Here is a 22112-nt window from a genome sequence, read left to right on the forward strand (position 1 = left end):
TAAATACCCCAGGGCATCAGAGTGGGGTGTGTATTCACATTGAATGGAAAAGGTTTTTTGATGTGAAAAAAGTAAAAATTACTGCAATAGCAGCAGGTAAGTATGACATAATTAAAATTACTTTTACCCCCACACCTCATTGTTATTCTGCAGAGTTAAAATTTGAATTGTTTTGTTTTAATGGCTGTCATTAAGTGTACCATTATAACGGGCAATATTATCCAGAAGTTAATTCCACTTGGATACTGTCTTTACTTGTTTATATGTTGAGTCCATATGCAAACTTCACAGATCGAGATCTGCCATCACATTATACTCTTTGTCTGTGCATTTTGTTAGGAAAAATCACTAGAGCATACAACATAGACCCTGATTTACAGTCATGTTTATGTTACAACAGAACAGGATCTTTGTTGTTTGCAGTTTGACTCGACTTATAAGCATGTACCGGTATATATGGTACATTTGCCTGGGTATTTATATCCATCTGGATATCTGTACCTATAGGCATCTTCATCTGGGTCTAAGCAAAAGTATCCATGTCAAAGAAGGATGTACATTGCCATTAGTCTCAAAAATTGATCCTAACCTTTCATTCATTGTAAGAAATGTAACATTTTTGTCATTAATTATAGTGAACTCAAAGTTTCTTATGAAAATTGCAAAAGTCATGATCAGTGAATGTAATTACTATTACTGGTAATATAATGTAACTACTATTACCTTCATATAATTATTCTACTTTTCTTAAGGGAAAATATTGTTTGATTAAATCAGTCACCCTCTAGAAAAAAGGTATTATTATTATTATAATTATTATTGTTAATATTATTGATTATTATACCTAATAAACATAAGAGATTAGTGTTCAGCTGGTACATGTGAGGAAATTATGTGAAAGTTAACACGGTGACTTGCTGTTGTCACTAATTCACTCAGATTTATTGAGGGCTTGGTACAAAATTATAGGTTTTCAGCAAAGTTGATAGAGCCTTATATTTCAAGCTAGCTGTAAGTTTTGTATTAATTTTGACTAAATGAAAATCACTACTGTATAAAGAAAAGAGCATATTTCTAATTGCTAATTCCAGGCATTTTAAAGAACAACAATGTATGAAGCCTATCAGCATTTTATTTTTGAATAACACTCTGCACTAATGGCAACCATTTTTAACCTTCTTAAATCCCATGACCTCTTTAGATAATCTTAGTGGGTTTTTTAATTAGTAGAAGATAAAGTTGTTTAATACAAAGGTGATTTTTATTTGGGTATTGATACATACTGCCAAGCTAGCCTCATGTGCCATTTGCTGGAGTCTGGCATCTCTGCAGAAAATATATGTGCATTTGACTTTGGCTTTTATGCCCCCAATGTCAGCAAAATAGTGAGGGACTTGTAGAGCTTTATATGGAAGAAAGAAAAATAGAAGAAAGGGTAGAAAGAAGGAAAGAAAAGAAGGAAAGAAATAATTGTGTTGAAAATGAATAAGTTTTTCAAAAATGTTCATCTGTATGGTAATTGTTCGCTTTCAGCCACCAAAGAAGGGCTCAGGCAAGAAGCTGGGCAAGGCAGAGAAGGAGAAGTTGAAGCAGGAAGAAGAGGCAAGAAAAGCAGCAGAGGAAGGTAGGTGGACTTTAAATCATCTTTATTGATTTAATCAGAACAAACTGCTGCATAATAACCATTTTGGCAAATAGTGAACCATTCTTAGGGTCCTGCCTCAAAATGTGGGTGTCATGTAGCAATCGTCTTTTCCATCCATCAATCTGTCCATCAGTTTGCCTATCTTTTTGCCCTTCTTTCTCATAACCAGCATAGCTCTGCAACCATTATGCATAATTGGATGCCATATGGTAGATGGATTGCCTCCTACATGTACATGCGCCTTTTAAAGGTTTCATCATTTTTGGTTCAGTTCTGACTTGAGTTATTGCCCTTTTTCCATCATATTACATTTTCACACTAGCAGATTCTTGTAACTAGCATGGCATAGAAATCATCTGATAGACCTAGATGTACCTTTCATGGGTTTTGTTTTCTCAACTCCATTTCTGATAGAGTTATGTCTCTTGATAATTTGCTTCTTCACATGGGATGGTACATGTAAACAGCATAGCTCTGCAGCCCTTTCACATAAGTGGATGCTGTTTGGTAGGCGAATTGACTATTGCAGGTAAATGTGGCAGTTATTGCCCTTTTTACATTAATATTAAATCTCCACTGCACCAGATCCTTGTAACCAACAGATCTTAGGATCAGGATTATTCAGGATGACAAAATCCCAATAAAAATAGATGTGTATTTAATTTTTGGATGCATGCAAATTTCAACAGCAGAATCCTTTGTTTGCAATGTTTTTTTCTTCTTCTGCCCATTTTTAAAAATTGTTTGATTTTTTTCAACAAAGTGAGTATCATTCTTGTAGTGTGTGAATGATCAGAATCTGACTGATTGTAATGGGATGAGGTAAAGTCACATAAGCTAGATTTTGGTGGATAAATTGATTTAAACACATTAACCCCTGGCGACGAGTTAACGTGGCAGGAGGTAGTAGCCTACTGCTGAGCTTTGTAGCGTCAAGGTCATGTATGATACACTAAAGTGAGTGGTATTATAGAAAGGTAGACAGTTGTAGCTCTACAATGATACCAAATAATCTGGAAGTTCTAGTTGCACTACAAAATACAGAGGGAAAAACCTCATTTTTTGGACCTGATTTTTTTACCACCCAAAATTTGCATGTGGTCAGAATCTGATTTTGTGTTAGGATTTTAGACTTTTTGGTCTCAGATCTAAGGCAGACTGGTATGAACTGCAAACAGACAGATGAACCTTTGCAAAAAGTAGGATAAGATGGGCATTTGGAAAAAAGAGTGGTCTTGATACTAAAATAATAAAAAAAACAAAAAACAAAAAGAACTCCAACTTTTACCCTTCTGCTCATGCGCGAGCCAAATAGCCAATGAAAAATGATGTTTCCAACACAACTAGGCATTAGGTTATTGTAAAATCACCTGGAAGTTGATGTATTAGCATGTATTCAGAAATAGCTTTCAAAATGTGTTTCCTACTCAAATTTCAGACGAAAACGACATAAAACTCCAGGGGTTAATGTGTTAAGAAACTGGTTAATTGATTGATGGTGCCTTATCATTTATTATCAACACACATATGTGCTTTGATATCTTGCTTTGCTGAGCTCATTCATCACACTTTAATTCTTTGTTTTTAGATTGTACTGCAATATTGAGAACACTTTAATTCACTGTATACCATATTTAGAAATGGGGTGTCAAGAGTTATGGCCCCTGATTTCCCATCTTCTGAACATTTCTTCCTGCGGCTTAACTTTCTTAATAAATATTGCATTTAAGCAAAATTTATCATGCACATTTGTGTTAATGAGAATTGGAATAAGTTGGATTTTCATCACCATACATTTTTATTTGGAAGACTTATGTCTCCTGATTGCCCATTGTTTCCAAGCCTTGGTTTTCCAGCAGAAGTATAAAGCTATGCCAAGCAAATTATAGAGAGCTTGTCACTTTATGATGTGCTCATCACTACTAGCTCTAGGTAAATTGAAGATAATATACAAGTAGATAGTTGGTCAAAATGCAGCTGATCTTTCACAAGCACTCAATTTTATGAGAAAGTGATGAAACAAATTTAGTAATGTCTATATTTTGTAAGCCTTGGCTAGGAAAGAATTTAAAATGTGGAATGATACAATAGCTGAATTCTATATGAAAAGAGCGAAAATGTAAAATTTTATTTATCAAATGATACAATTTACTGATTTAGCTTAATGCACACATAAATTAGTGTTCTGAAATGTTTTAGGTATTTGGAATCCATCATTCACATCATTGCTGGATTGGAAAATTCCACCTGAGTACCTGAATTTTGTATCAGCCTTGTGTCTGATGGAAAATTCTTCTCTCGAGAATATAATTCTTCTATCTAAGTCAAATGTATAATAAAGGATTTTTTTCTTCTGATATTTCTAAATGAAATATTGTCAAAGACAGCATGGTATATTGTGAATACTAATGTAACTTTTAAGTAGCATATTACCCATTGAAAATTTTCTTACCTTAAAATAGATTGTAAAATGTTAGGTTTTCACTGGAACTATCAGTGTAAACATTACAGAATATTTCAACACATATCACCATTCAAATAAACAGTCATCAAGACCAAATAATAATACACAGCATCTGAAATGGGTACTGAAGATATATTTCTCCCTCATTATAATGTGACTTGTTATTTCACAGTTATGGATATAACACAGTACTGTACTGCTATGGATCCCATGGTCAGAATCATTCCAGTGTATAACACAGTATAGATTGAACAAAAACAACATAGAATTTTGTATTATATTTTTATTTCCTTTTTGAACACACTATTATTTGACAAATTTTGTTTATTCCTGCTATACTGCAGTTTGATATATAATGCTGTTCTCAATATATCATGGTTTGGTACATATGCAGTTCTCATTACAACATGGCTTAGTACATAACGATCAGCAGTTATGGGCCCCAACTAGCACATAATAAGGTGGGAGAGCTGTAGCTTGTGCAGTGATACAGAAGCATAGTCTTCAAGTCAGGAGAAGATGAGTTTAAGAAATAACAGTTATAATTATGGAACTTTTTGCCATAATCTGTACCTGTGACTAGGCTGATCAGTGCAAAGCATTGTCTTCGTAGACAATACAGAGCTCAAAAATTCTGATAGCCCATTTAATGCCCAGGGCCATTCTAAAGAGCATAACAGTAGATCAGGCCTTTCTGAGTGCCCTTTGGACCTGTCGAAAAAAAAATGTGTTATTTAATTTGACTGAAAGAACCTGTAGGCTGCAGATAAAATGCTGCGTTTTTAAATTTTGAAGTTCTTGAAGGACACTGATAAATTATGAATACTGGCTCTGTGCTAGGCCCCATCAATTAAAATCTGTCCTATTTTGCTCACACTGACTTGGTAATTCATTGCTGGTAAAATATATTATGCAGTACCTCTGCAGACGATTGACAAGCTAAGCTAGGGGAATAGTGACTTAAAAAGCCCCAGTCAGTTTTTTTCACCCTAAGGAACTGAGATCATTACATTGTATTTAAATCCATTTAATTCAAAGAGTTAGTAGCAGCTGACTTGATCGATATGTAGTGAGTGTCTGTAATTGTGGACATCCATATTATTATCACATGAACTTGAAGTTGCTGTTTTCACTGATTGATATAAAATAGACTTCATTTCTGTTTTCAACTTTGATTGAGGAATATGGAGTTTTTTGCACTATTCATTAAATGAAATAACTCCAAGACCACCGAACACTTCTCCCTATATACAGATGATGAAAAACAGACTGTACGTTGACCTGAAGGCAAAGTTGAAGGCACACAGTCAGAAATTGCAAGAACAGATGTGAATGCTGACATCCTTAGCAGATCATGAACATGGGTCCATTGACCAATATCACAAATATATGGGTCTGACCATTTAATTTTATGACGTGGTGTTTTTATCAAAATAATAATAAAAAATATGGCCTTGTCAGGCATGTGGATTTTAAGTCAGGGCAAGTGATTTAAAAATTTATTTTTAAAGAGACTTGCCCTTGGCATGTGTCTGAAAAATTCTTGGAGCTCTGGAGGAATTGGACAATAGTTGACATCATAACTGGAGGAAAAATTGCTTTATGTGAAATATTTTGAGAGGCTAATAAACACATGATCAATTTAATGTTTATTTCAAAAATTTCTTTTCATATTTAAAGTATAGAAATTTAAACATTGTGTCAGAATAATACTTAAAAAATATGGCCCTTTTGGCTGCATGGAGTTGGAATCAGGTTATGTGGAATTTAAGTCAGTGATTTTAGAGTCACTTGCCCTGGATCGCATCAGAACATTTTTTGGAGCATTTAAATAACTTCTGCATGTTGCAGAATGGAAGTTAATCATAATTTAATGTTTATATTAGATTATTGTGCAGAACGTTCATCTGTTGATGTAAGCATTCTACTCTGGAAAACATGAACATGCACTGGAAAAAATGAACATACAATTTTGGAATGTTAGACTAAACATGTCTCAAATAAAAGAATATGAACCATCATACTGATGACATATCTATTGCAACAAAAATTGATATATTTTTTGCAATCATTATAAATTTCATATTGCTCTTCTTCATTTCATGGTCATCACCAAAACTCAGTATAATCTTAAATAGGAATAAGATTTATCCTGCTGTAATCCAGTGACATAGCATATTACTATCCAGTCTTTGGCTGCATCTGTTTTGTATTATTCCATGCCATAATCCAATGCCATAGCATATTACAATCCAATTTATGGCTGCATCTATCTTGTATTATTCCATGCTATAATCCAATGCAATAACATGTTACAATCCAGTCTTTCGCTGCATCTGTCTTGTATTATTCCAGTGCTCTAATCCAGTGCCATCCTGCTGTAATCCAATGCCATAGCATATTACAATCCAGTCTTTGGCTACATCTGTCTAGTATTATTCCAGTGCTCTAATGCAATGCCATCCTACTGTAATTCAATGCCATAGCATATTACAACCCAGTCTTTGGCTGCATCTATCTTGTATTATTCCATGCCATAATCCAATGCCATAGCATATTACAAGCCAGTCTTTGGCTGCATCTGTCTTGTATTATTCCATGCTATAATCCAATGCCATAGCATATTATAATCCAGTCTTTGGCTGCATCTGTCTTGTATTATTCCATGCTATAATCCAATGCCATAGCATATTATAATCCAGTCTTTGGCTACATCTGTCTTGTATTATTCCATGCTATAACCCAATGCCATCGCATATTATAATCCAGTCTTTGGCTACATCTGTCTTGTATTATTCCATGCTATAACCCAATGCCATCGCATATTACAATCCAGTCTTAGGCTACATCTGTCTTGTATTATTCCAATGCTGTAATCAATTACCATCTTACTACAGTATAATCTAATGCCATAAAGTATTACTATCCAGTCTTTGCCTACATCTGTCTAGTATTATTCCATGTTGGAATCCAATGCTATCCTGCTATAATCCAATGTCATAGCATAATTCTATCTGGTCATTTTGTCTTTGCTTTTATCTGTCTAGTATTATTTCATGCATGAATGTATTTCATACACTTTGAAATGATGAGAATACAATGTGATTAGGCACAATGTTTGTAGAAACTTGTTGTATTACCCCAACTACTAATTTAGGCAGTGCAAAAAGTGTCAGGGTAACTTAGTAAACTCAGTCTGTGGATATAAGTACAGATTTGCATTTCTGCATATTCAGACAAAAGAACAGTAAAACAAATATGGCCACTTCTTCACTGTCTCAGTGGATCTACTCATATTTCAAATCAGATTCATCAGATTCAATTTCAGGATTTACCCAAGATGATCTCTTAAATGATACAAAGGATATAGACACACTCAATACTGCAGAGAAATATTCACTTGAAATAGATTCAACCTACCAAGATTGTGTAACACCAAAATCCAACATGGCTGACTCCTCTGACTCCTCTTCAGTTCCAAGCTTTCTTAAAATCCAACATAATATGCAGAGTATAACAATCACAGCTGACTCCAACAAAATTCCCACAATCAAGAAATTCTTGGATGAGAATCTACACTTCCAGCAGGGACACTCACACAATGGACTGATCTATAAATCCATGGATACAGATTCTGCCACAGTAACTCTATACATAACAACTGGTAAAATTCATGTACAAGGGCCAGGCTACACAGAATGGGTAAATTATTTTATCAGCACTTGTCAGCAAATGGTAGACAACACCAGATTGAAATCAATTACCTCTCAGCCAAGGGCTTCAACACCCATCCCTGAAGCCCACAGATTTCCAAATCCAGTCAACAGTAACACAGCTTTACATGAAATAAGCCAGATTGCTATCAATGTGGAGGAAACTCCAGGACCCCAGTTTATGATAGGTGCAACAAATTCCTTTGAGTTCCATGGAACCCATAACCAGCCTTGTACCTCCATACAGTGCTTAGTAGTGATAGGTATTCTCCAGGCCCAAGTAGAAAGGTTAGAACAGGAACTCTCTGCACTAAAATCAAAGAGGCTACACAGTGTTCAAATGGACAAACCAGGTGCCAAAAAAGTGTGCCAGAAAACCCAGACAACGCAATACACAAACATGTCAGAGGACCAGAAAGCATGTCAGGGCACTCAGACCATACCAAAACCAGCTATTAGAAAAAAATCATTATGCACACAAACAGATGCAACCACACCAATTAAACAAGATGCGTCTCTTCTACAGGTATTAGATGGGCAGAGCCAAAAGTTAACTAAAGCACATGCTGTAAACACTGACCATCATGTGTCTCATTCGACATCAAATCCAGGTACTGAAGAAACTGTTCTAAAGACAACCTCCAATTACCCACAACAAGGAGCTAAATTAAACACAAATACTAAATACAGCAGTCACCAAACTCTCAGTCAGTCTAGTCATGGAAATCAAGAAGTTCAAACAATGCATCAGAACCCCCCACTGGTCAAAATCAACAACATAGTTAAAGACAGATCTCTTCTCATAGGATCATCAATAATCAAAGGAGTAAGAACAAGAGGGTTATATAAAACTGACGTAAAAACTCATAGAGGTGCTACTATTAACACTATTACAGAAAAAATATTGGAAATGGATATGTCACCATATCATACTGTAATTCTTCTCATTGGTGGCAATAATTACAGTAATGGCCAATCTTTGAAGGGCATTGAGGATGATTATGAAAGTTTGTTGTATGCCATCAGGTCCAAAAACGCAGAGTGTAAAATAATCATCTCAGGTCTACCGCCAAGAAGGGATGCACTTATGACTCAACTAAATGACACCCTAAGTATGTTGTGTGAAAATTTCCAAATACTCTTTGTTCCGCAATACTGGACCTTCTTCAAAGACAATCGAGTGAACCAACAATTGTACCAGCGAGACCAAATCCACTTGTCCAACAGAGGTACTGCCATGCTCTTTAGGAATATAGACCAGTACATAAGACTTATAAAAGGGGTTAGGCATGAGTCAGACAACTGCTTGTATTGTGGAGAGCACGGTCATGTAACACAGCGATATCTGCATGGAAAACAGATTCGCTGCCATCTTTGTAACAAACTAGGACATAAGCAAAAATTGTGCACATACCAATAGGTAGAAGGCTATGATGTACAGGCCTATGCAACACATATCCAGCAACAAAATGCATTAGAATATGTGTACACTTTTCAATGTAATAATTATAATTCTATAAACAGGTTTCAGGCACTATCTGATTTGTGTACAAAGTGCAACTTGTTAACATGTAAACAACTGTGTGATACTGTTCAAGTTACTTCTCCCTCTGAGGCCCCCCAAGTGTCTAATATGTCAATGTCTTCTTGTATGTATGTAAATCAGTCTCATATTGAACATTCTCAAATATCCACTACATGTGGTCATGGTACAACAGATGGATCTTGTATGTTATCTTCTTCATATGTTTATGTAAATAATCAAGGCAATGTAAAGAAATCTGTCAAGTCTAAAAACAATATATGGCATACTACCTTGTCTGAAGATCAATCCTCTGATCAAAATTGTCATGTATTTGGCCTCCTCAAAAGAGGTCTGCAAGTAATCAACCTAAATATTCAACACATCCTCCCTAAACTGAATGAGATAAAGTTAATATTACAGCAAACTAGATCAGTCAATATTCTAGGTCTATGTAAAACCTTTCTTTCCGACGATACTGATGATTTGGCTCTCCAAATACAGGGGTTCAACTTTGAAAGAAAAGATAGGGAATCCATGGGGGGTGGGGGTATTCTTCTCTATGTAGACAGTTCCATTAGTTATAACAGACGTGTTGATCTAGAGACTATTGGGGTAGAGAGCATCTGGATCGAAGTAACCCTTGCCCAATCAAAGCCAATACTCTTATGTTCGGTTTACAGGCCACCTAGTTCCACAGCTGATTGGATTGATAGATTTGAGGTTCAAATTCAAAAAGCATTACTTAAGGAAGACTTAGAAATTATCATATTAGGTGATTTTAACATTGACTATATGAAAACTCCACCATTAACATGGATAAGTAGCTTTGAAACTTACAACTTTACTCAATTAATTAACACCCCAACTAGAGTAACGGATAAAAGTGCTACTATCATTGATCATGTCTATACTAATAAACCTGAAAACGTAAGTGAAATTAAGGTACCAGTGTATGCACTAAGTGACCACTACCCAGTCTGTATAACTAGACATGTTCCAAAATCATCTAAAAATGGCCAACACATTGAAATTCAATACAGGGACTTCAAACAGTTTGATGAGGAAATGTTCTTAAATGATTTAGTTTGCAAACCTTTCCAATCAGTCTGCACTATAGCTGATGTCAACACTGCCTTGGACAAATGGTATCAGATGTTCAATGCAGCCTTAGACAAGCATGCCCCAATTAAAACAAAAAGGGTTAAACACCAAATTACACCCAAGTGGATTACCCCTGAGATCAATGAGGCTAGGCACCTAAGAGATAATTTCCACAAGAAAAAAGACATGAAAAGCTATAGAAAGTGGAGAAATAAAACTAAGTACCTGATAGATAAGGCAAAAGAGAACTACTATAAACAGGCTATTAATGAAAGTAAGAGTACCAAAACATTGTGGAAGCATCTAAAAGAGCTGAACCCACGCAAGAACAGTTGCCTTCCCCCTAGACTTAAGCAAAATGATGATATAGCAACATCTGTACAAGACATTGTGGAAATGTTCAACAATTTCTTCATAAGCATCTCCAGTAAGAGTATTCAGAACCAGACTAATATCCCAATTGAACTTGATGCTCTTCTATTATTTATAAAAGCTAAAATTCCTGATGAAAATTATTTTTCAATAGCTAATGTTAGTGAAGCTGATGTTTTTGATATGCTAATTAAGGTTAATATTAATAAATCCTCTGGATTGGATGGTATTGGTCCACGAATTCTTAAAATTGCTGCACCAGTAATAACAAAGTCACTAACGCATATCATAAATTTAAGTATAATGAGTGGTAATTTTCCAGAAACATTGAAATGTGCAAAGGTTACACCTATCTTTAAGAAAGGAGAAAAGGAGGATCCAGGAAATTACAGACCAATATCAATTCTACCTGTATTGTCAAAACTATTTGAAAAGCATGTAGCCATTCAGGTCTATAAATTTTTCGAAACATACTCTCTATTTCATAAAGCTCAATCAGGATTTAGAAAGTACCACTCGTGCCAAACAGAACTTACCAAATTAATTGATCTTTGGCTGAAGGAAATGGATGATGGACATATGACTGGGATTGTTTTCCTTGACTTCAAGAAAGCCTTTGATCTTGTTGATCATGAAATTCTGCTGCAAAAGTTGAACTGTTACAGATTTGACAATCCTTCTTTAAACTGGTTTAGATCATACCTAAACCAAAGGTCTCAACAAGTAAGCATTGGCAATATTAGCTCTCAAACTCGCAGTATTCATTCAGGAGTCCCTCAAGGCTCACTTTTGGGCCCTCTCCTCTTCCTTATCTATATCAATGATCTACCATTAAATAATGAATCCACAAACACAGATTTGTTTGCAGATGATGCAACTTTGTATACATCTAGTTCTGATACTGAAGTTATCCAAATGAAATTAAACTCAGACCTTATCAGAGTCCAAAACTGGGCACAACAAAATAGGATGGTAATTAATGAAGGTAAAACAAAATGTATGATTTTGGGGACATCACAAAAGCTACACAAGTCAGGGAACCCAAAACTGTCTCTTGCAATAAATAATCATCCATTAGAAAATGTCAAACATGAAAGGCTTGTAGGTGTGTCTGTAGATAATAATTTATTATGGAATGACCATATTGATAAGCTTTGTAAAACACTGTCATCCAAAATTGCCCTTCTCAGCAGAATCAAGAAATATTTACCTATGGAAACTCGCAATCTATACTACAAGTCATATATTCTTCCAACAATGGATTATTGTTCTAATGTATGGGGAAACTGTGCCAAATCTGAGCTTGACAGGATTTATAAACTTCAGAAACGAGCAGCACGTGTAATTTTAGATGCATCTGTTGATCATCCCCCAAAAGCATTATTTACAGAACTCAAATGGTTCACAATATATGACAGGATAGATTTTCACAAGGCAGTTCTTTTATATAAATGTCTACATGGAACTGCACCAGAGTATCTTCAAGACTTATTCAGGCCTTTTTCAGCACAATACCAGTTGAGATCAATATCACATGGAAACATTCTAATACCAAAACCAAGAACAGAGCAATTTAAAAAGAGTTTTCAATACTCTGGTACAGTTCTGTGGAATAAGCTTCCACTACATGTAAAATCTGCTGAAAATATTAGAATATTTAAGAAAAGATATCATGAGCATGTATGTGTTTCTAACAGATAATGGAATTTAGTATTTTAATACTAAACATGTTAAAATAAACAGTAATTATTGCCATCTTCATATAATGTGCATTGTTATACTCTCCTTAAGAGGGCCTCAAGGGAGAATAGTCCTTGACTAATGAGTCACCCTCTATAAATAAAGCATTATTATTATTATTATTATTATTATGGATATGTCCAGGAAACTATTATTGTCAAAAGGGAGTAGTGGGAAAAGTTTGAAAAGCTTGACTACAGTTACATTCCAGTCTTTCAAAAGAAATAGAGACAATATATATTTTCAGGGCCTTGAAAGTATTCCATTGGCTTTTTGTGAATATTCATTGGTCTTATACTTGATGAAGTAATTTCCATATGTAATCACTGTTGACAATTGCATTTCAGAGGAGGCTCGTCTTAGGGCTGAGCAGGAAGAAAAGGAGAGAAAGGAGAGACAGAAGCAGGAAGAAGCAGAGAGAAAAAAGTTGGAGAATGAGGTACTTGTGTATAGTTGACATTAAATAAACATTGATGCTTTTAGAATCAACGATTTTAAATAAAAATCCTTTTCAAAACAAGTTTCAGTGCATCTTGTGTGTGATATATCCAGGATTGTCTAGGAGTCCTCTGGATTGAGGGTCAAATGCCACGTCTGGCAACATCTTGCTAAATCTGTCATGTCCAGATAGATCTAACTTTGTTTGGAGAACATGTAAGTCTTTAGTTGACATTTCATTTTAAACAGTCACAGTTTGATAAAGTGGGTAATTTTATTATTTATCTATGCAGCTAATGTTGTCTTTGTTCTTTAAAATAAGGATAGAAAATGCTGTTTTGAATTTCCAATATATTCCTTTGCTCAAAAGCTGGTACATTGTAAAAATAATTTTTTAAAAATACAATAAATGAAAGATTATTATGTTAATTAAAAAGATCATCTATATTGGACTAATGATTTCCAGCATTGGAAACACAGATTTCCAGCATTGGAAACACAGATTTCCAGCATTGGAAACACAGATTTCCAGCATTGGAAACACAGATTTCCAGCATTGGAAACACAGATTTCCAGCATAAGCTGTATGAGGCCATCACATGTATGCACTGGATGACCTCTTTTCACATTTTCAAAAGGCTTATTTTTTATGATCATCACAAAATTCTGTTGCTTTTCAATCCATCTGCAAGGAAGGCAATCAAAGTTGCCACCTTATATAAATTTAAAGAAGTATCATATTATAGTATTTTAATTACATTTTCTAGCTTATCTTTCTTTATTTTAAAACACTGCAGTATTTTGAAGAAAAGGAAAGAAAAGTTGAAATGGCAAAACATGAGTTTTTTATACAGTTTTATTTGACTCTTAGTTTCTTCTGCTATTGCTTCCCTCTTGATACAAACTTAGCATTGCTTTTTAAAATGTATTTTCTCACAAAAATTCAAAATCTTTTTTTGAAAATATTTTGAATAGACTAGAAGAAATTAACTTATAGTGTTAGTTGTTAAAATTTATTGATTGAATGTTCAGAAAATATGGTAAGAACATAAATGAATTTTCATGTATAATTTAGCAAATTGCATGTACCTGAAGACTGGTTTTTAAAAAATAAAACAAAAATTAATTCCAAAGAGACCATTCCATTTTGTTTCTGCAATGCGACCCAGCAGTGAACTCATTTTTTAAAATGAACCAATACAAAAAAATTTAAATATGTTAAAAAAAGAAAAATCTTGCACTTTATTATGTTGTACAAGTGGTTTCTTTGTGTAATATTTTTTTAAAATTGAAATAGCAGAGCACATAAAATCCTGTCCACATCTTTTCATCCGAAATAATAACAGAAAAGAAACAGATCAATCAGACCAGTTGGTTGTATTTTCACAGCATGGCATTGTATTAATTTGTCCTTAGTCTTCAAAAAGACTACAATTCCAAATTGCCCAAATAAAATGCTCAGAAAAAATATAATTTTTTTTACATTAGTTGATGCTTTATTATTTTTGCAGTCATTTTTAATTTCACAATTAATGTTTGAAATTTTCTTTGATTTAGGTTAACACAGTAAGTAAACTTTTAGCTACAAAATCACCCAACTATTTCATGACTGGTATCAGTGAATTTACCTTCCATTCATTGGGCTGCAGGTGAAAATTGTAAAGTAATGTTGCATCATCTTAATAATAAAGCACGATGGTGAAGGTTGCCGTGGTTTCATTGATTTCAGGTTTATTGGGGTGTTTTACTGCTCGGCAACATAAGTATGTTATTTAGTTCTAAGGAAATTGGAGCAAGGTCTTTACTAGGAACTGTACCAGAGCAGCTAATCCAAACTGATCTTGTGGCAGGATTCAAACCCACACTTTTTGTCATTAGTCTGGCATACTAACCAGAGAAACGTCACAATGTTTGCATATTATACTCAGACCAATGTCACTCATGCTGTATTTACTCATGCATAACACATCCCAGTTGTAAATAGTGTAGAATTTATCACATATTGTACTGCAAGATCAGGCCCCATAGTCCCAATTACAGGCAGTATAGAACATAACACATACTGTGCTGTCAGATCAGGTCCTACAGTCTCAATTACAATGTAGAACATAACACAGATTGTGCTGCCAGATCAGGCCCCATAGTCCCAACTACAAACAGTGTAGAAACAAACACACTGTGCCGGCAGATCAGGCTGCATCATAGATGTTGAGTTCATGCTCAAAATGACATATCATATATATATTTCATTAAAATTTGGCATGTATGTTGTGATTGAAACTTGAAGATTATGACATAATTTTGTTTGTGCTATCCACTCTTTGGGTAGATTCATATAATATCATAATAATTGGATATTGATGAAAGAGTTCTACTTTTTGTGTCAGACAGTTTTGGTGACTGCAGCCAGGTCTCAGCTGTTCACCATGTGAATAGCATGGATCCTAATCTGCCAGAACATTACATAATATAATAGTAGATCTGGGTCTAGATTGTTAGATGGTAAAACAATGGTAAAGACACACACACACACACACACACACACACACACACACATATTTGGTGTGATGGTAGAAGGAATTAAAATTTCCAAAAGCATAGTCAAAATTTATTAGATATATTGGTGAAGGATTGTATTGTTCTTCTTTAAATCTTTCATAAATTCATAATTCAGTTTTGTGAACAAGTTTTTCGTTTTTGTTTTAGTACTGGTACTTTTGTGAATAAAAAAGTATTATTATCAATATACACTGTAAGGTCTTGCCAATTTAACTTTTTTAATTTAACTATTTCTCGCATACAATGTCTTAAAAAGAGTTTCCATGAGACTTTTGGGTTAATGCTCTGCATTTAAAAGCCTCCACCAGAAATACTCTGGGTTAAGCAGATGGTTTTTTTATTGGAATTATTTGTTTTGAATTGTGTTAACAAGATTAGACTGTAGTAAAATGAATCAGTATTCTAAAGCAGGTTTTGCATTACATGTACATTTTAGGATTTGTTGGTTTAAAACTATCACATTTTCTCATTTGCAACACATACCCAAGTGCAAATAACATAGATCCAGATCTGACAGCAGATTGTGTTTGGAGACTTAAGACTTCAAGTGAATTAACTGAAGACCATGATCTACTGGCATATTTATGTAATGATAGACCTTGGTCTGTGTTGTTTGAACTTAAATGAGCCTTATGCATGGGAAATAGGATACATATGTCAATTAAGTTTTAGAATTGTCTTGTACAGATTGAGTGATTTTCTATAAATAAAGTAATATTACTACAGCCTCTCATTATAGAACACCTCAGTATAACATGATGTCTGATATAACACAGGTATTGTCATGGATTCCATCAAAACACCTCATTATAACATTATCCCTGATATAATGCAGGTATTGTCATGGATTAAATTATAAAGCACCTCAATATAAGATGATCCCTAATATAAGACACATTTTCATGATTCCATTTTAAGGACCTCAGTCTAACATGATCCCTGATATAACACAGTATTGTCATGGATTCCATTATAAAGCACATCAGTATAACATGATAGCTGATATAACATAGTATTTTCTTGGATTCCATTATATGTTGACTGGAATAATAATGCAAAAATCTGCATCTTTTATGCATATTTTATGAGACTTCAGTATTTTTCTTGTTGGTTTTTTGTATGTACAAAAACCGATTTCATATTAAAAGTTTATTTTAGTAGCAGTAAGACATTACATGCTATTATTGCATAGCTGTAGTTTTCCCCAGTCCAGTTCCCATTCCATGGTCATTATTCTCTCCTCCAATGAATAATTGGAGGTCTCAAATGAAAAACATAATCCTAGCCTGATACCTTTGTCCACTTCTTAGAATCAGAATATTTTCCTTCTTTTCCTGTGACTTTATGAATTTATTCATGGGTCTCTTGACCACTGACACAACACTTTGTCTATTTAGGCATCTTTTGGCATTTCTACTGTCAATCATATGCTTTTCTGTATTGTAAGTTGGTAGTTATTTTCTCCCCAGTCATTGGTTTATTTTTGTGTATCTGTTGCCCAGTTTCATTGAGGTTTTTTAATACACCACTAGCAAAGCAGTGCTTTTTGTATATCATCCTCTCTAATAGTAACTAGTGTCAGGATAAGAATTTGTCTACTTTTTTGTTGTTCCAATTTATTGTTGTGTTTATATATTTTCTTTATGCATTTATTAATGCCTTAAGGCATTGGCAAAAATGGGAATATAAAAAGGAAGTGGGGCATTCACACCACCTGTTTTGCATGCACAGCATGTGTATACACAGACTGTTGCCCCATTTGTTGTTTGTGACTTGAGGTTTTGAGATGTATTAGAAAGTCACAGGGCCCATAGGACCAGGAAGAAGGTTCATGCCTCATCGTTTTCTCTCTTCAAAGACTCCTTCCATTCCAAAGAAGGGGCTACATTGCTTCCTGGTGCATGGAAGTCATCTGTGGGTATTGCTTTTCCGTTTTTATGGGTGTTGCTTATTTCAGTGATGCCAATTTCCAGTGCATGGTAAATCTCCTGGCTCAGCCATGGAGGTTGCTACTTCATTTCCCAGTATCAAGATTCTATGATGAGTTATCTACTGTTTCAACACATAGGGCACCTCATATACACAGCAGCCCAACAATTCTTTACCTTAATTCACGATTGGCTGATATAAAATTATCAATCCACCCAGACTAGTTTTTGAGGAAGGTTACCAAATGCATTACTCAGGCTAGAAGGCAATTGACTACCAAGGGTTATGATGCCAAATGGAGAATTTTATGTACCTGGTGCAATAGAAAGTATGCTGATCTTCTATGTTCTCCTTTAACTGCAGATTTTATTCTCTTTTTATCACCGTTAAGAACTACAGAGCAGCCCTTGCCAACACTTTTAAGTTCTCTATGGGCTTCACCATTGCATTGCGCCCACATTGTTTAGAACTGATCAGGTACTTTGAATTCCAAAGACTGATCCTTCAGTCATTAATGATTAAGTGGAACCGCTTCTTTGATCTAAACCTCCTTAAAAACCATTAAGTGAAGCTTCCTTTGAGAATCTTACCCATAAAATGTTCTGTCTCCTCTCTTTAGCATTAGCAAGGAGAAGGGGTGCATTTTATGATTTATCAGTGGAAAAGGGTTGTTTATATTTCAGTGGCAAATATTATTTGTTCTTTCCTTTGCTAACTGAGGTTTATACCCAAAACCCAAGAATTAGCTGCCTCTTGTTGCTCCTGTCCCTACTGAAATCCTGTCTCATTTTTATCTGGCTTGTGCTTGAGATTATCAGATCCACTCCTTTGCCCAGTGTGTGCTTTAGGGTTGTATCTAGCTAAATCAAGGGATAAAAGAAAGGGTCTTAATCATCGTTTTCTTCCTTTAAAAGGTGCTTTTAATATTTCAGCAGCCACTATCTCAGGGTAGATTGTTTAGATTATTAAAGATCTTGTCAATCTCTGAATGAGGCAGATCTCTCTTCATGGAAAATCAAAGCCCATGAGGTCAGGACTATTACTGCATCTTTGTCCTTTTTGAATCATATCTCTCTGGATGGTGTCATGAAAGTGCCTTCTGGTATTTTCACTCCACCTTCTTGTCAGTTTACCTTCAATCACTGGTGCACCACAGTGACTATTTTACGCTTTGGGTAGATTTGTGTCAGCCCAACAAGTTGACAAGCCATCCTCCAGCTGGCAGTTAGACATCCTGCTGACAACAATGATAAGTTCATTTCACTGCTTATCTTAGGCCATCAGCCTGCCACCAGGTTGGCAAATTCACCAGTGCAATAATTGCAGGTAATGTATTACTGCTATTAAAATGTAGTTTTATGGGGGGTGGGGGTAAAACTAATTGTAATTATGTAATACTTGCCTGCATAATTCCTTCTTCCCTGCCAGCTCTGAAGACCTTCAGTCTCAGTCCAGTTAAAGTCAAAGTAGGAAGATATTCTTATTGTTGAAAGTGGACTAAGATTAGACTCTTATCCGACTGTAATAAATTGTTTTAATTCTACACATCCAATTACTTATTGGAGAAGAGAATAATATCCTGGGACCAGCACAGGGAAAAGATATAGCATTGCTGTAATAACAGTAAGTTTAACATAATTAAACTTAGTTTTATCCCCCCCCAAAAACTACATTAAGAAAAGCCAACAAATTCTGACATGACAGTTGTTGATTTGCTGTACTCCAGGCTTGGATTTAGGCCATCATTTCATCTGTAGCTATCGTAACACTTGTAATTCTAGACATCAATGAATTAAAACCATCAGGAAAAACTATATAAAGATATGAGGTAATTGTTACATGTTATAGGCTTACTTTTGTGTGTTATCAGCTTACTGTTCAATCATTATAATGAAAAAGTTTCATAGTCTTGAAGTAAATTTTGTATGTTTTTTTTTTTTTTTACATGAATCCTTTCTGACATAGTTGGAGTTGTGTGTGCTTTGTCCAGTAAAATTAACGAGTCACTAAACTTTCCTTCTAGTAATGTAGTTGTAGGTGTGTGTGTGCTTTACCCAGTTAGATGAAAAGAATCATTTGACTTTGTTATGCAATAGAAAACACTCTAAAATGATTGATGAAAATGTAAAAAGTGCATTGACTGAGGTTATCTTTGTATAATTTTTTAAGTTAAGCAAATAGTTATTGATCTTGCAATACTGAAACCATATCTAATCAATATTGCAATAAATCCACATCTCATTAGCCATTTCAAAATTAGTTGGATCTAAGACTTTTTACAAAACAATATGCACTCTATATAAATGCAGCATTAGTACAAGTTTTGATTTAATTTGATTGTCAACAGTTCAGTGTATACATTTAATACTTTAAGATTGTATTTTTTTAGCACATTATAATCAGTATGGTCTGATATTATGACTGACTTGGGAAGCTGGCTAGTGATATAGATTTAGGAGTTGCATGCTAAATTTCAAGCTCAATGCATTTTTCTCACTGACTACAGTTATACTAGTTTAATTATATTTTTCCATACAATGTACATCCTTATAAGACAAAATTTAATATATCACTGCACACTTTTAGGATTTCTTATACAACAACCTGTCACATGTCACTGTACACTTTTAGGACTTGTAAGACAATCTGTCATTTATATCTACACTTTCAGGACTCCTTGTAAGACAACCTGTCAAATATAATTTTAGTTTTATGACTTTTTATAAGTCAACCTGTCATATACTAGTATCACTGTACATTTTTAGGACTCATTATAAGTCAACCTGTCATATGTCACTGTACACTTTTAGGACTCCTTATAAGTCAACATGTCATATATCACTGTACACTTTTAGGGCTTCTTTTAAGACAACCTGTCATATGTCACTGTACACTTTTAGTACTTCTTATAAGACAACCTAACATATGTTACTGTACATGTTTTAGGATTTCTTAAAAGTCAGTCTGTCATGTATCACTGTAGACTTTTAAGACCTCTTATAAATCAGCCTGTCTTATATCTGTACACTTTTAGGACTCCTTATAAGACAACCTGTCACATATCACAGTATACTTTTAGGACATATAAGACAATGTGTTATATTTCTCTGTACGCTTTTAGGAATCCTTATAAGACAACCTTATAAGACAACCTGTCACGTATCACTATACACTTTTAGGACTTCTTTTAGTACAACCAGTCATAAATCTCTGTATACTTTTAAGACTTTTTATAAGACAACCAGTCATAAATCACTCTATACTTTTAGGACTTCTTATTAAGACAACCTGTCATGTATCACTATACACTTTTAGGGCTTTTTTTAAAGACAACCTGTCATATATTTCTGTATGCTTTTAAGACTTTATGTAAGACAACCGGTCATGTATCACTCTATACTTTTAAGATTCCTTATAAGACAACCTATCATATATCACTGTACACTTTTAGGACTCTCCTGAACAGCATCATAATGAGGGACTACTGTATTTTCTTTTTTATTCATTCTTTCATATACATTATCCTGGTAAGAATACCAGAGACATTACATTATTATACAATGCAAAAAAGATTGGTTACAATTTTTATTGGCATGGTTGAGTAGAATCTAGGTTACCACACCCCTACTGACCCTCAACATTACAGCCTTTACTGGTGATGGGTAGAACATGAGCTGATAGGACATGTTTTTTCCTAGTTATGAGAATAAAACATAGTTCAAATTTTATTTCAAATTCCTTGAGGCAGGATTTAAACTGCAGTTTGAACTTACTGGTGAATACTTGAAAATTATAGCTGTAGTGCTGTTGAAATCACACCTGCAGTAAATTATGCCAGTATTACCTCATTTTGTATTTGTATACATATAAGTCTAAACAAGATACAGGCAACGCATTCATTGTTGAACAAAGAGCATTTGAGTATTTGACAATTTTTTTCATTGCACATTTGAAAAAAGTACAACAAAAATGTAAACATGTTTATATTGCATTACTATTATGGAAATTGTCACTTAATGCTTCAATATTTTATTCTGACTTTAATCCCTCTAATGATATTTGTTTTAAATTTTGGAAAAGGAAATGTTTTGATTGAAAGGGAAAGAAATATTTTGTTTAAGTGTTCTCAGTTTCTTCTTCAGAATTCATTATATGAATATTGTACTCAGATCCCAAAAATAAAGATAAAGAACCTTTAATGCGTTTATTTATGAATACAACTTTGTCTCTCTGTGACATTTGTCATGTCTATTACCCTTGACCTCTATGGCCTTGACTTTTAACTTCTTGATTAACTGGTAACTAGGAAGTATTTTATTCTTTTTGCATGTGCAAAATAAGTGACAGTCTCTCAGTGCACGTCAGTATTAAAATTTCTTTAATTTTATATATCTTGTTATCTTGTTAAAAGTAAATCTGATAGATAGAAGTTTTGAATTTTACTTTGTGTGTCACATCATCTGTAGTTACCATTTCTTCACATTCATAAACAATTAATGACTATTTGGGATCATTTTTTTGTGTTTTCATCATTCCTTGGAATATTGTTTGAATTGAATTTATATTGCTTGGCTACAAGGAGCTCTGAAATGTTTTGCAGTTGCTGAAATCCATAATAGATTTGTT

The 22112-nt window shown here is 34.2% G+C and overlaps 1 protein-coding gene across 3 annotated transcripts in view; it reads left to right on the forward strand.

Moving 5' to 3' along the window:
• Positions 1-22112, forward strand: part of LOC149785773 (dynein axonemal intermediate chain 7-like) — a 124349-nt gene that overhangs the window by 19399 nt on the left and 82838 nt on the right. For all 3 annotated transcript variants that reach the window (XM_089979675.1, XM_089979677.1, XM_089979676.1), the window contains exons 2-3: positions 1534-1624; positions 12908-12999. In XM_089979675.1, the coding sequence (XP_089835801.1) occupies positions 1534-1624; positions 12908-12999 (183 nt within the window). The remainder of the gene's footprint in view (positions 1-1533; positions 1625-12907; positions 13000-22112) is intronic.

The sequence above is a fragment of the Sinohyriopsis cumingii genome, chromosome 13 (genome assembly GCF_028554795.1).
Source record: "Sinohyriopsis cumingii isolate HCF-2022 chromosome 13, ASM2855479v2, whole genome shotgun sequence".
Taxonomy (NCBI): domain Eukaryota; kingdom Metazoa; phylum Mollusca; class Bivalvia; order Unionida; family Unionidae; genus Sinohyriopsis; species Sinohyriopsis cumingii.